Here is a 15953-nt window from a genome sequence, read left to right as displayed (position 1 = left end):
AATGAATGAATGGAATTCCAAAATCTCTGTAGATGTTCATTGAAATAAAAAATAAACAAACCAAATTAATAAAAAAAAGACTGGCCAGAATGCTATTTTATATTGGGTGGCCAAATGGCATTTGAACAGAAACCTGAAACAATTGCCAAAATGACTTACAAGATATGTGGAGTAGGTATGTTCCAACTCATCATTATAAGACTCCGAAAACAAGGGAAGAGACTCCAAAGCTAGAGAGTCTGTGTGTCCTGGAGGCTTATTGTGGCTGCCATGAAGAGGGGCAGAGGACACATCAGAGGGACGCTGAGAAGAGTTTTGAGCAGGAGATACGAGTACTGAGTTCTCAAAGAGTTAATTCACCCTGCTGTATGAAGACCTGAGGAAAGTAGGGAGTCAGAAATGCTATCTTGGTGTGGGTCCAGCAGAGCTTAAGAAGTGATCCTTTAGAAAGTCTCATTCATCAATTTTATCGTCTTCATATACAGACTGGGAACAAACATTTGGTAATATCACCTCAGACAAGAGTATTATAACAAAAGTTTATAGACTACTCCTGGGCCTCCACAAGAAAAAAATTGATAACCCAATTATAAAATGGGCAAAAGACATGGAAAGAATTTTCACAGAGGAAGATATTTGAATGGCCAACAGACACATGAAGAAATGCTCCAAATTACTGGCAATAAGATAGATGCAAATCAAAACCACAATGAGGTATCATCTCACTCCTAACAGTGGCAAAGTTTAACAGGGCAGCAAGAAATAGATGTTGGAGAGGATGTGGAGAGACTGGAACTCTTATACATTGTTGGTAGAACTGTAAAGTGGTACACCCACTCTCGAAGGCAGTTTGGTGCTTCCTCAAAAAGCTGAACATAGAAATTCCATATGACTCAGCTATTCCAGTACTTGGAATATACTCTGAGAAAATGAGAAACTGAGGCCCAAATGGAGATTTGTATACCAATGTCCATAGCAGCATTATTCACCATTGCAATAACATGGAAACAGCCCAAATGTCCAACCACAAATGAAAGGATTGAGAAATTATGGTACATTCACACAATGGAATACTATGCAGCATGTAGGAGCAATAACTATGTAAATTATTACCTAACTTGGGAGAGACTGAGAGCATTAAGTTGAAAGAACTAACTCAGTCTCACAAGGACAAATATTGTATAAAACCATTACTGTAGAATGAGTATAAGGATCCAAGAGGGGTGGGAGAGGTTGGAAGCAGAAGGATGAGGATGTGCAGGGAGAGGAGGGATTAATTATGAGACTGCACAATTTGTTGCGGGAGGGGGTGAGGGAAATTGAAAGAATCTGTTCTTGAAAACAATGGATTCTAAGTTTTGTAAATAAAATAGTATAAAATGAAAAAAATACCAAAACACCACAACACGAAGTGGTCCTACTTGGCTACAGCAAACTGGATACCCTCCAGGGGTGTTGGCTCTGGATTTTCAACAAGCACCAGGAGAGCTTCACCATTAGGCCAATCGGCATCACTGCTGAACAAATGGTGGCTGGTACTGGTAGGAACAAGAAGGTGTGAGCAGAGGTGCGAGGGGTAGCATGAAAGGATGGGCAGGTGGGGCAGGGCTGCAGTCCAGATCTCTGTTGGTAACTTTGTCTCATCTAACACCTCAGAGCCAAGGTATCTTTCCATGTAGGAGTGGAGTTACAAGGCCTGGTCACAGGAAAGTGATGGGGCAAAGGGAAGGCTAGCAGGGAGCACGTGTCCAAGGGTCTGGAACACTGGAATGCATAAAATCTGGAAAGCTGAGTACTGGTTGGGTTAGTGTGGCTGCAGCTGGGGAGGGCTTGGTGCTCTCATGACGCTGGGCTGTTTAGAGAAGACTCTTTCCCCCACCTTGGTCAAAAGCTCCACTCTTCTCTCTAGACTGGCTTCTTCTTCTTCTTCTTTTTTATTATTATTACTTGCTGTGTGCTGTAGAATCAGATCTGACTGGCACAGGAGGAGATTGCTCATACTGCGGGCCTTTGGGACTACAGCGCAACTTCTTGCCATTAGGCCACCAGAGCTCCCTTAGACTTGCTTATTTTGTGACCTCATGCACTTACCCAGCTAAAACTTCTCACAGATGGTGATCACTCTGAAATTCCAGCCAGTCACAGATCATGATGGGCCACAGTGCCAAAACTCTCAGACATTTTTATCCGGACTTTGGCCGACTGGTCACAGCAAATCCCAAAGGAAGCCCTGCCTTTTCTGTGACAGCATCCCTTATCCTCACCACCCTGAGCCTGCTCAAGGCACCGGCCTGTCCTTGTTCCTGAAGAGGCTTCAGAGTTGGCTTTGAGTCCCTCACTCCCAGCACAAATCAATATTGATTCACTAAAGTACTGTCAGTGACTTCTTTTCTTTCCACAATTGTTACTCTAGTTCAGAACTGTATTGGGGTTCAGTGGAAAGTTTATCTCACTTTTTAACTCCTCTAGGTACCTGGACATTGTGGAGTTGGAGCGTGCAAGTGGTTTATGCCTGACACAGAATGACACCTTGGCAGAGAGGTCTGGCAATCGAGCTCCATAAAGATCACAGCCAAGGAATCCCTCGGTGGTTCTTTCCTTAACACATGAGGTCGCCAAGGGCTGGAATTAACTCAAGGGCATAGGTTTGGCTTCTCTAGTTTTGCTTAGCTCAGTGTCCTGGCTCCATCTACCTCTCCTCCTTGTGCTCTGCACGTTGTGACTGGTGACTACACATTTGAAGTCACAGCTCTAACAATGTTCAAGATCATATCTATGCTTAAAGTCAATTGGCTCCGTCCGTGCCATTCAAGACCATCTCCTGCTTTTCATCTTTATGTGCCTGCACTGTAGGCTCCTCAGACTACTTAATATTTCATGAATGAGTCTTACGCTTCTCTTCCAAGCCTTGGTGCACAGACAGGCCTGTGCCATGGAACACTCTGTGAGTCCTCACCTCAGCCTCTAATTCCTCTACCTTTCCCTGATATGTCATAGGTAGCACTACCCAGAGAGGCTCTGGTGCGCAGAGAGCTCAGATAGCAGGCCCCAGGTACAGCCCCTATGCGAACCCTGGGCTGCTTTCCTCAGAGGCTTGCTCTTATTTGCCCTTCCTGTGGGCTTCCCTCTCCTGAGACCACTCTCTTCCACTGCTTCCTTTCAAGGTGCACAAAGTCCCTCCTTCTGCACCTCTCTTGAATCTTTTGATCTAGAAACATCCCTCCTTCTGCACCTCTCTTGAATCTTTTGATCTAGAAACATCTTGAACTCCTACTAAGAGATGCACTGATAAACAAAACGTAGTGCACGCGCAGACGATGGAATATTGAACACAAAGAGAATGGAATCCTGATAGTGCTACAGCATGAACCTTGAAAGCATGATGAGCAAAGGTGGTTAGTCACAAAAGGAAAAAAAAAACCAACACACAACAAAACACCACTTATAAGAAGAGACCACAGAAAATAGACTATTATTTATTAAAGGGCATGGAGTTTCCCTTAAAGATGAAGAAAACATCTAGAAATGGACAATGGCAATGGCTGCACAATGTCATGAATTTATGTCACTGAGTTGTACACGTAAAAAAAGTAGTGAAATAGCAGCTGTTTTATTAATATAATGGTTCCACAAATAAATAAATAAATACAGCAATTCTGGTCATCTTTGTTCTTCAAAGATCTGGGAGGAGTATCCTATCTCTAATCTTCTCAGATGGGTACTGACAAACCAGCACTTAATACCACTTAGCTGTTCTATGGTATCTGACCAGAGTCTGAGGTCTCTGAAGACTACATGGGGAGTCATGTGGCCACCCAGTCCTGCTCCAACCACAGCTTCCCTGAATCTGACTTATCAGCACAGATTCCCATTTGCTGCAAATACCCTAAGTTAGAGGAACATGCCCCAGTCCTCCAGCCCCTGTGCAGAGGCTAACTGTCTGCCCCACACAGCTCAGCACTGGGCTTACCTGGAGCCATTCATGTGGTCGTACTCCCTCTTGACGTTGACCCGTACTGGCTGGTTAATCCACTCTTGCTGCGGCGGAAGGGGGTTGATTTTGTGAGGCTGACCATAGTCGGGGTTCCCTGAGGCGGTCATGTCGGCCTTAGGGAGGTGGGTTGCTGCTCCGTAAGTGGAGTCGAAGAGGGACTGGTCGTCACTCACCACCGACAGAGCCTCCTGCAGGCCAGGGGAGAAGAGAATACCAGGGTCACTCTTCAGTCAACTGAGAGGGCAGGGTGAGCCTAGCTGTGAAGTTTGCTGGTTGACTCCATCCCCGGGATCTCATTCTCATACATAATTGATGGGGTTTCCTGGTGGTCAAGAGTGGAGGGAGGCAGTCTGGATTGTAGAGAGGAAATGAACTCCTATACAAAAGAGGGAGTTTGTTTATTGCGTCTGTAGCCCTTGGTCCCAAGAAAGATGGGGAGAGGGTAGGAGCTGTGGTCACAAAGTGCGGATGTGCAGTCAGCATGCTACTGCAGGGGAAACAGGAGCAAGCATGCAATTTATGGAAGGTCCCTGGGTGGTGTACATGGTTCAAATTTGCCTACTAACCTAAGAGGGAAGACTAGTGCCTTAGTCCACAGGGTGCTGCACTATTAACCAAAGGCCAAGCAGTGATGCAGACCCACCAGGAGCTCCAAGGGAGAAAGACAGGCATTCTCCTCCCATGTGTTTTACAGCTTTAGAAACCCCACAGAGGGTCAACCTCAGGTCAGCCCTGACTTGGTGGCAATGAGACTGACCCAAAGTGGACGGCTCAAACCACCCGGAGCATGGTAGGAGAAAATCTCCAAGATCTGCTTCTGAAAAAGAAAATGCTGAGGAGCGGTTAGAGTTGAGTTGGAACTGACTTGAGAAGAGTGGAGCTCATGCTGGTCCTGGTCATGTTTCAGTTTCCTTATCTCTAAGCAGGAGTAAAAACAACCTTCTCAGAGAGATGACAAGTGGATTAATGAGATGATGTAGCGGCTGGATATAAGAAACTTTCCACAGTTTGCTCAGACTTGCCCAGATGGCTGGAACTGCCTCTCAGTTCTACTCCTGCCGTGGATAAAGAGGCTGTCTGCCACCTTACAAATTAGGGCACTTGGACAGGTTTTCTTGCCTGATCCATTGAGATGACAGCATCCTTGATTTTGATGTGTGGAAGGGATAATTCAGAACCTCAGTTCTGTGGGAGGTTGGAATAAAAGGATGGCTCTCTGAAGGGGGACAGCTGCTCCATCCATTCTCCTACCAGCTCACCTGATACAGTTTGGGTCTTGGAGATCACAGACTGAGAAGAACAGTCTTCAACTTTCCAGAGATCTCCTCTCAATCAGAATTTGATAGTAATATTCTCCCATTAAACAAATCACATTAAATCTTAAGAATTGTAGGTCTTGATCTGGAGTGAAGCTCTCAGTACAGTCCATGCAAACCAAAATCACTGATTCATGGTGACCTCAGGGGCCCAACTGTGCTCCACAGGACTTATAATGGCAAACTTTCAAAGCAGATCACGATGGCTATCTATGGGTGGATTCAAACTTCCAACCTTTTAGTTCACTGTCAAGCATGTTAACTTCATCATGCAGTGACTCCATTCAGGGCACTCAATGCCATTGGGTAAGAACTAATTCTATAGCTAGTTGGATCCTCCATTGGGCTATCCCTCAGACTGCTAGTAGATTTAAACCCCGGAAAGGTTGAGTTAGCTGAGTAATTTAAACCAAGCCATGAGAGGTCCCCTAGGGACTCCATAGTCCATCTAATTACATCAAATTAAGTTTACCACTTTTCAGAAGAAGATGAAAGTATTACTATTATTCATTCTCTATCATTTCACAGTGATGTGCCAATTGTGGTAATGGGCACCCATGGTGGACAGTGTTGGCTGGAGCTTCCCGACTAAATCAAGCCTGGAAGCAAGAGCGGCATCCACTTCCAAAATGGCTTGCCTCCGGAAACTTTATGTACAAACAGTGCTCAGGCTGTTTGTCCATAGGGTCGCTATGAGTCGTCTACGACTCGACAGCATTAAACAACAACAACAACATCATTTCACAGGTTTATTATGAACATTAAATTAAGATACATGAAAGACGCTCAGAACCATTCTACCACCTAGTAAAGAATACTCAATACAAGTTAGCTATGACAATAGTTAGCTTTAAAGTATTCTCTTCAGTTACATCTCCTCTCCTGCAGTGTACAACCTCTGAAAATCTGCAGAGGGTTCAGCAATGCATGAGTCAGTTCTGACTTGATGACACACAACAACACCGTCACACTTATTTAAATAAGAATAATTGAACTCAACAAATTCACTGCCATCAAGCTGGAACTGACTGACAGGTTTCTGTAGGCTGTACGTCATGCTAAATCAGACTGCTCACCTTTCTTCTGAGGAGCCACTAGGGGATTCACACCCCCAGAGTGCCACTTTTGGGTTAGCAGTGTGACTTCCTACAGACTCTGCCACAGAAGGGAGTCCTGGTAGCCTCGTGATAAGGAGCTGCACTGCAATCCCAAAGGCACACAGTTTAAATCCACCAGCTTCTCCTCTTATGTGATTTACTGCATCTGAAAATCCACTGGAGGGTTTGCTGTGTGTCGGTTCCAACTCAATAACAAATAACAATGTGCTGCAAGAGCCTCCTAAATGAATGAACAGCACCAGTGAAAACCTTTGATTTGTCTATGTCCCTTGTAAAATTAATATTCTTGCCTGAATGTCCCTCCATACACTTGTAACACACTCTAGTCAGTCCCACAACCACTGATCCCTCTCCCCAGCCATTCTCAGCCTCAGCAGACAAGTATGCCAGATTTCTAAGAGGAAGGCTTTTCTCCAGCTGCTTTCAGCTGGAATCAAGGAGGAAGCTCTAGAACATGCCCCAGGAAGTCGGCTCTTGCATCAATGGACTCTGGAGTGTAGACAGCAAATTAAGAACTGATCCTCCCTCCACCATGATCTGGAAAATCTCACATACTCAAACAGGAGAATGTTCCTAGATATGAACCTGCAATGTACCAGGATCCTTCTCATTCCCCTCCCACCCCTCCAATCTTGTAAAGTTCAAAAAGAAGCTGGGCTTCTCTGAACCACTTTGGGTTCAGGTCTGGCTCCATGTTCCAGTCAAGTACTGAACTCTCTCCAATACATAAAGTTACAAGTGTGAAGATCTTCCTGAGATGATGTAATTCCTCAAAATCTACACCAAGAGCACAGACAGACTGAATTCTGTGCTCCCAAAGTATGTGCTATAAATAACACTTCTTTGCTTGTGGTTATAATCCCATCTGTGAATGGATTGTCTTTGTTATGTTTATGAGTGTGAATTAGCATAAGGTTTATCTTGAATTCTTTTCTTTTGAGATGTGAAAGAGATTTAAGCAAGCAGCCAAGCAGATACAGATACCATGAAGGTCTCCAGAGAAGCAGCAAACAGAAACTGAAGCAGCAAGAACCTCCCTCCCAGCAGAGCATCCAGAGAGCTGGCACTCTTAGTTCAGATCTCTAGTCTCCCAAACTGTGAGCCAACCAATTCCTGCTCATTACGTTCATCCACTTGTGCTATTTCAGTTATAGCAGCACTAGCTAATTCAAACAGGGCACAAGGGCACACTGCCACCTACATCTATCACTGCCCTTTTGGTGATAAAGATGAAAAACTCTTTTCAGGTAAGCTTCAGGGAAGAGACTACATCTTAAGTACTCAGATATAATCTCCAGCACTAGAGAGTAAGTCTTCGTTTATCATATTTGAAACTTGATGTTTCTGCTTAAAAAACAAAACAAAACAAAACAAAAAACTTACACCTTGTGTCCTGTAGGTTAGAGTTGAAGAATGGTCTGGGGAAAGAGAAAGCCATCAAGACAAAGCAGGACCACCAAGTCCAAAGGAAGGAGCAGGTGGCAAAACCATGGTTCCCAAGCAAGAATCACAACCCTAGACAGCCCAAATGTCCAACCACAAACAAATGGATTGAGAAATTATGGTACATTCACACAATGGAATACTACATAGCACACAGGAGCAATGATTTTTTAAATTATTACCTAACTTGAGAGGAACTGGAGAGCATTATGCTGAGTGAACTCGGTCCCACAAGAACAAATACTATATAAAACCGTTACTGTAGAACGAGTATATGGATCCAAGCGTGGGGGGCGGGGGGTGGAGGTTGGAAGCAGAGGGATGAGGATGGCCTGGGGCAGAGTTATACAATTTGATGGGTGGGGGTTGAGGGAAATTGGAAGAACCTGTTTTCTATATCAATGTATTCAAATTCTGTAAATGAATTAGTATTTTAAAAGAAAACCAAGCAAAAATCGATGATTCCCAGCAAAGAACTGCTGCAGTAAATGGGCAACACAAGGCAGGGTTCAGTCTTAAGGAAACAGATGGTACAAAGTGAAAGAAAACTCAGAGTGTAAGGACTGGAAAGGGTATTAAGCTGATTAGACTGAGCATAGAATAAAACTTTCTTTTGTTAGTATACAATAGAAAAAAAAACCCTCACATTAATTGTTATTGTTGTTATGTGCTGTCAAGTCACCTGCGACTCATAGCTACCCATGTACAACAGCCCTAACCCCTGCTCTATCCTGTGCCAATCTTACTGTCTCTTCTGACACACTTACCCCCATTACACCCGTCACTGAATCAATCATCTTCTCAAAGTCTTTCTCTCTTGCACTTTCACTCCACCTGTCCAAAGTTTGTCAGATGAAGCTTCAGAAACCTTGCCTCCAAGGAGCAGCCTGGTCTTACCCTCTCTAGGATAAATTTGTTTGTGCTCCTGGCAGTCCATAGTATATTCAACACTCTTCTCCATCACCACAGCACAAAGGCATCAATTATCTTTCTATAATCCTTAGTCACTGTCCAGCTTTCTGATTCATAGCAAGTAACTGCAAAGACTATGGCCTGGATCAGGCATACTTTAGTATCCAGACTGATGTCCTTGGTCTTCAGTACTTTGGAAAGGTCTCTGACAGTAGACTTTCCTAATGCAATTAATTAGCAACATCAAAATAGGCAAGTACACTGACTTCCTTCAGACCCCTCAAACCTTCACCTCTGTATCAAGGGTTCCAGCTAGAAGCTGAGAACTTTTACTTTTAGACTCTTTATTCATTAACAACAGACTTGCACACTCTTCCCACATTGAGTCCAACCAGTCAGATGTAACACTTTGAGCATTGTAAATGCTGCAGTCACCATCATCCCACCATTCAAGCTGGCATCACTGACCTGATTCCAGTAACAACTACACTCGTTTCAGAGCAGAATTCTCTTCATGTAGCTTTCAGTGACTGATTTATATCTTTCTAGGAAGTGGTCTTTCAATCATTTGCTATGCTTGGAGTTCTGGACAATGAATAAGAATGACAAAAAAAGAACAGATGTCTCTGAGCTGTGGTGTTGGAGAAGAATATTAAATAGACAATGGATGGCCAAAAGAACAAACAGAAAGACCTTGGAAATTGTGCACATAGAGTGCTCCTTAGAGGCAAAAACAATAAAGTTTCATCTCACATGCTTTGGACATATTGGTATGTGAGGCTATTTCTTGAAGAGAGACATCATGCTTGGAAAGATGGAGGGACAGTTATAGAGAAGAAGACCCCTAACCAGGTGGATTGACACTGACTGCTGCAATGGGCTCCAGCGTGTGAGAGATGATGAGGATGATGGCACAGGCAGGATAGGGTTCAGATCTGCTGTTAATAGAGTCACTTTGGGCAATACTTGAATCATACTTGAATCAATGGCACCTCACAACACTGGGCAGAATTTTATTCTAAACATTTTCCTTGGATGATTTGCAGAAGCAGGTTTGCTGGTCTTTCTTCCTAGTTTGTCTGAAGTTCCAGTGCAGCCTCACGGGCACCTGAAATACAGGTGGCATAGCTTGCAGCATCACAGCAACATACGAGGTACCAGTGAGACAAGCTGACAGCAGTGCACAGCAAAGAATCAGTAGTTGGCAAGACTGAGGAGGGAGAGAAGTAAGGGAAGGCTGAGAGTGCCTGGCTTGCTGGACTGAACGTGACACCTCAGAAAGTATAGAAAACGGGGACGGGGAGGAAGTAAGGATTGAGTGATGTGGAGAGATGGGGCCTCAGACAAGCTGATCTGGGTCCCGCATGGAAAGATATATCTGAGTGGAAGAATATTCTTCTTCCCCCACAAGAACTCGGCACCCGGTCCCGTGACAAAGTCACCACGTTTCTGTGATGGAGAGTGGCATTAGGGAACCTTCTCTAAATTGCTTTGTGAACAGCCAACATAGTTGAGGAAAGGCAAGGGGAGAGCTGGAGGTCAGCAGGGAGAACAGCTCAGGATAGCTCTTGTGAGAAATGGGTGTGAGGGCACTCACAACACTGCTGGGACTGGCATGCGTACAGACATGGACCAGGCACTACACCCATTTTTCAGGTGGTAAGATACTAAGCTGACAGTCAACTACCATTCAACAACTATTATGGTTCATCGAAAACTTGTAGTTGTTACTATTTTATGCATGTTTTATAAAAACCTTTACTGATGCTGACAGGCATGAGCACTTGACTGATGTTCAAGGACTTTCTAATGAAGAATGGATGAATATTTAATTTTGGAGTGACAGAATGCATATAGAAAATTATCCACATAACAGTAAAGGGATATTGCCAGAGTGACTAAGTTCCCCTAATGTTTAGGATGCCCTGGCCCGTCTTGTTGTCCCAGAACTTGGGGCCACTGTCCTTTTGATCAGCAGAGGACTAGTTATTCTCTAGAAGGCTGATGGTAACCCCAAGCACAGTGGTGTGATGTGCTGTCTAATTTCCAGCCACGATCCACTGACCATTGCCTTCCATTGGCTGATTTTCAGAAACAGATCTCAATCTCTGGGTTTTTCTTCCTCGTTTGCCTTACTCTGGAAGCTCTGCTGAGGTGCGCTGGCTGGGAACTGAACCCAGGTCTCACTGTGGAAGGAGATGAGGGAGTTCAGACCACGCTGTACGTACACTGATTTCAAAGTGACAAAGACTGGAAGCAGGAGGCCTTGGCCAACCCTACAGAATGCTCAGATCTGGGGTTTCCCCTACCCCAACAGTTGTCACTCTGAAAGTAACCTCAGGTTGGCTTAGTGCTCGAATTCTGAGAAGTATCGTCCTGTTTTGAGAGTGCCGGAAAGGGCAGGCCGCAGAGTAAGATCCTGACATCAAGCAGGTATATTTCCAAGCACGCTGTCTCAACTCTACTTTTTAACAAGAGCACTCAGGCGGGGCACTGTCTAGGGTGGCCGCTAAGATGGCCCAACTTTGCAGACATGCTGACCTCCAGACCAACAGCAGGTGTAATGTGGCACACTTGTTGAGAGGTGTAGGTTTGGCCTTGAGATGGACTGGTGGCCCATCTTACCCTGCAACCCCATTTGGGTAAGGTAGCTTTAAAGTTATCACTCATAATACATCCTGTGTAATCATTATAAAAAATAGTACATAGAAGCCACACACAATTATCAGTGCACTTGTTATGTGCAAAACACTATTTCCTTAGCTTGAATTGTTTTCATAAGAAAAGCCAAACCTTCTGGTACACCATTAGTTTCACCTAACAGTGACTCTGTGCTTAGAGAATGAAACTGCTCCATGGAGTGCCCTCTGCTGCAATCTGCACAGAACTAGTGGGCAAGGAGCTGTGCTGGTCAACCCAAAGACAAGTGGTTCGAATCCACTTGCTTTGAGGGAGAAAGATGAGCAATCTCCTCCCATGCGATTTCCAGCCTCTGAAAATGCACTGCACAGTCAGTTGTGAAACTCACTCCACAGTTCAGGCTCGGTAGAGTGAGCTGAATGGAATCGTCACAGAAACAGATCACTAGGCCTTCACTTTTAGATGTGTAGCTGAGTGTGGAACTGTTTGCCCCAGCCAGGGACTTAGCTTTTTTTCCCCCCCTTAAAGTCCTCTTAACCACTCTGTCTCTTGAAATGACTAAATGAGTACTCTGAGATGTTAAAACATTTGTTCATGTTGTTCTGCCATGAGATCTGAAGTCCTAATACAGATGGACTTTGAAAGAAGTCATTCCTTAATGGGGGGTGGGGTGAGGAGCGGGTGGAGGCAGGGAGGAAAACGTGCAACAATGAATGAATGGAAATCAAACATTTTTATAAACTTACAATAAAATTTCAGTTAAAAAAAGAAAAGAAAGAAGTCAGTCCTCAAAAGACAAACACATTATTCAGTCAAACAGGTAGCAGTCAGCACTTACCAGTGGTTGCTGGAGGTGAGGAGGAAAAAGAAGAAGGGGAATTATTATATAGTGTGAACAGGGTTTATGTTAATATTGGTGGAATAATTTGGGTTAAGAGGATAATAATTAAGGTTGTATAACACAAAGAATGTAAACAATGTCATTGGATAATACATGTAAAAACTATTGAACTAGCAAAGGTTTTGTTATATATATTTTTACCACAATTTTTTAAAAAATTCCACCCATAGCTATCACCTTAAAAAAAAAAGTGAAACCAAACTTGGGGAGGCACCAAGCAACTCAGGACCCAAGGAATCCAGCACTGAATTCAGCCCTCTACCTGGCACTCACTCCACGTTCCCAAGCGCCCTCCGAGGGTAACCCTTGTATTCATAGATAATCTGGCACTGAATTCACCTGGCATTCGTTCTGCCTTCCCAAGTACCCTCAGAGAGTAACCTGTGTGTTCACTGCAGCTTAAGAGTCAGAGTGTATTGTGTCCAACCTTAGCTCAATCGTGGCAAGATAGATCCCCAACACAAGTCATTAACGTTTGGTGAACTCTATTACTGTATTGGTAAAAATAATAAAACAGTATTTTACCTGGAAAGCTTTTGAAATGAAGATAAAATAAGAGCATGTAAGCAGAGTATTAAAATCAGTTCTTGGGATAGAATAAATGCATCCCATTTGCTACAAAGTCTTATTAAATGAAGCTAAATATGGAAAAATGGCATGAAAATTGTTGGCATATAATGCTTATATTCTCCCCTGTATTGCTTACTTAAAAGATCAGTTACCCAGGGCTTAAAAGTTGTAGGTATGGTGACAATAGTTAGATTATTAATCATTATTCTACAGGCTTCCCTAGAAAGAGGCAACATCACTGGTTTGCGCTTCTGTTCTTCCTTCTCACGCTATGGACATTATTCCACCACAGCCTTCAGTGCTCCCCATCCTCTGGCTTCCAAGTATGCTCTCTCAGAGGCATAGACAAGGCACTACTATGTATCCATCCAACATGCAAATGGGGAGAGGTAGCAATGCTTTTAAATAGAGTAGCAAATTAAACAGCAAATAATCTAAATAGAGTAGAGAGAACAGTAGCAAGAATTATAGACTTGGTGGCAGACATGATACTGGAAATGATTAACATCCCCCCAAACAACAAACTCCTATTATCTCACCAATCACAATGTCATGAGTCACAGAGTGGAAGTGCTTCACAGGATTTTATTGGCTATAATCTTCCTACGTTTCTGTTCATCCACAGAGCCAGTTGGTAGGCTCAAACCAACAACCCTAATGTTAGTAGCTGAGTACTGCTATTCATAACTGATTACTCATTACACATTAAAAGAATGGCATGTGCATGTTCATGAGCTCACTAATATAAAAGTTTCACTCACTTTATTTATTTCAATTCTCACTTACTGTTTTTGAGTTGGAACTGACTCATAGCTGACCCCTCAGTGAGTTTTCAGAGGCTATAAATTGCATAAAGAGGAAATTAGCCATCTATCTCCCAAGATGCAGCTGTTGGATTCTGGGTTGGCAGCACAACTCCCTATCTGCTGGGCCACCAGTTTCAGTTAGAAGATACTGCACTGGGCAAATTTTTGTCAAGGACCTCTTCAAAATACTGCCTGACCCAAGTAATGATCTTTTCAATCACCTTGTATCTATGTGAAACTTGGGACAGTGAATGAAGAAGACCATAAAAGAAGTGATGCTTTGAAAAATGTAATGGACTGCCAAAAGAACAAACAAATTTGTCTTAGATGAAGTGCAGCCAGAGGGTTCTTTGGAGATGAGTATCGCAAGACTTCATCTCACAAACTTTGATCAGGAGTGGCCAGTCCTTAGAGAAAGATGTCATGCTTGGGAGAGAAGAGGAGGCCTTCAATGAAATTCCCTGACACAATGAATGAAACAATGGATTGAAGTGCAGGAGAGATTGTGAGGATGGTGAGGGTGATGGCTAGGTCACAATGAGTCAGAGCAGGCTTGGTGGTACCTAATAACAGTCCTAGAACACTGACTTGTGCCCACGGAAAACCTATATATATAGGCCAAGAAGCTGTTTTCTAAACAGAACAAGGGAATGTTGTATGGCTTAAATTCAGGAAATCTATGCCTAAGTGTTATATCTTTTCTCCATAACTATGGAATCTGTACAATGAACAAATCATTTGAGAAGTTGGACTATATGAAGAAGAATGTAGCATCATTACTGGAGGAAGACTCATCAACAATCTGCATTATACAGATGACACAACCTTGTTTACAGTAAGTGAAAAACATTTGAACCACTTAACTGAAGACTATCAAAGACCACAGTCTTAAGGGAGCTCTCACCTAGTGGTAAAAAGCTGTGCTGCAATCCTGACAGTACATGGTTCGAATCCACCTGATGCTATGCTGGAGAAGGAGGGGCAATCTTCTCCTGTGCCAGTCAGATCTGATTTGATGGTACACAACACGGGGAAAAAAAGGAAGAGGGGGAAAGAAGACCACAGTCTTCAGTATGGATTATATCTCAACACCAAGAAAACAAAAGCAACATCATTATGACTGACAGACAAAAGACTGAAGTTGTCAAGGATTTAATTTCACTTGGGTCTACAAACAACACCTAAACAGCAGCAGCCAAGAACTCAAAAGACATAATGCACTGGGAAAATGTGCTGTCAAGCAGCTCTCCAAAGAGCCATAGAACAATGATGCCCGTTTAAAGATTAAAGTATGCCTGATTTAAGCGTAAGGTCTTTGAAATCTCCTGCTATGCATCAGAAAGCTAGACAATGAAAAGGATGACAGAAGAACAATCAATGCCTTTGAATTATGGTGTTCTAGAATAGAATGTTGACTGCCAAAAGAACAAACAGGTATGTCTTGGGGGAAGTGCAACAACGTTGCAGAGACAAGGACAGTAAAACTTCATCTCACATTCTTTAGGTATGTTGTCAGAAGAGGCCAGCCAGTCATTGGAAAAAGATACCCTGTGGAGGATCAGAAAGAGAGGAAGACCCCAACAAACTGGACCAACGGAATGATTACAACAACAGGCCTGAACATAACAGAGATCGTGAGGATTGCACAGGATACAGCAAAGTTCTGATACATTACTCAGAGAGTCATTAGGAATCATAGTCAATTTGAAGGCACCCAACAACAACACTTCCAAATTACTTTTCATTTATATTAAGTTAAATGTTATGTTCCAAGTACATGTCAGTTGAGTGAAGGAGGATGTGGTCAGATTACTGCTCTCTGATGGACTGACTGATATTAATGATGAACAAGGAGCTCAGTGAAAGCAGAGACTGACATGCTTCTAGAGTGGAAGGGAAAGGTTGAAAAAGGGGCCCTGAGGGTGTTCTCACTCCATCGAGAAACACATAAAAGAAGAAAGATGCAAGTATGTCCTCTGTTCTAGAAGATACACTGTGCTGAATAAAGGTTGCTGTTAAGTTTCATCAAATCGTAGGTGACTCATAGCAATCTTATGAACAAAAGACCTGGACACCTGTATAACTTTCATCCTTTCTCCAGGTTCACAGGGTTTCCAAAGGCAAGCTATTAGGGAAGTGAATGCCACTCCTGGATAAAGGTAGGGGAGGAAATCTTCCAGTTGTAGTCATGGCGGACAGATCCTGCCCTGCATCTGCCCTTACAATTAGGCTGCGTTTCCATGTCTAACTTTG

General features: G+C 43.4%; 1 protein-coding gene across 1 annotated transcript in view; it reads right to left on the bottom strand.

Annotated features, from left to right (window-relative positions):
- The window catches only part of FLI1 (Fli-1 proto-oncogene, ETS transcription factor), a 172199-nt gene that overhangs the window by 71147 nt on the left and 85099 nt on the right, over positions 1-15953 (bottom strand). Inside the window, exon 2 of the mRNA XM_006901379.1 lies at positions 3971-4182. Within this exon, the coding sequence (XP_006901441.1) occupies positions 3971-4182 (212 nt within the window). The remainder of the gene's footprint in view (positions 1-3970; positions 4183-15953) is intronic.

The sequence above is a fragment of the Elephantulus edwardii genome, unplaced genomic scaffold (genome assembly GCF_000299155.1).
Source record: "Elephantulus edwardii isolate Elephantulus edwardi_28Jun2011 unplaced genomic scaffold, EleEdw1.0 scaffold00323, whole genome shotgun sequence".
In the NCBI taxonomy this organism is placed as follows: domain Eukaryota; kingdom Metazoa; phylum Chordata; class Mammalia; order Macroscelidea; family Macroscelididae; genus Elephantulus; species Elephantulus edwardii.
Note: the sequence above shows the minus strand (reverse complement) of the source record. Positions and strands in the feature narration are given on the sequence as shown.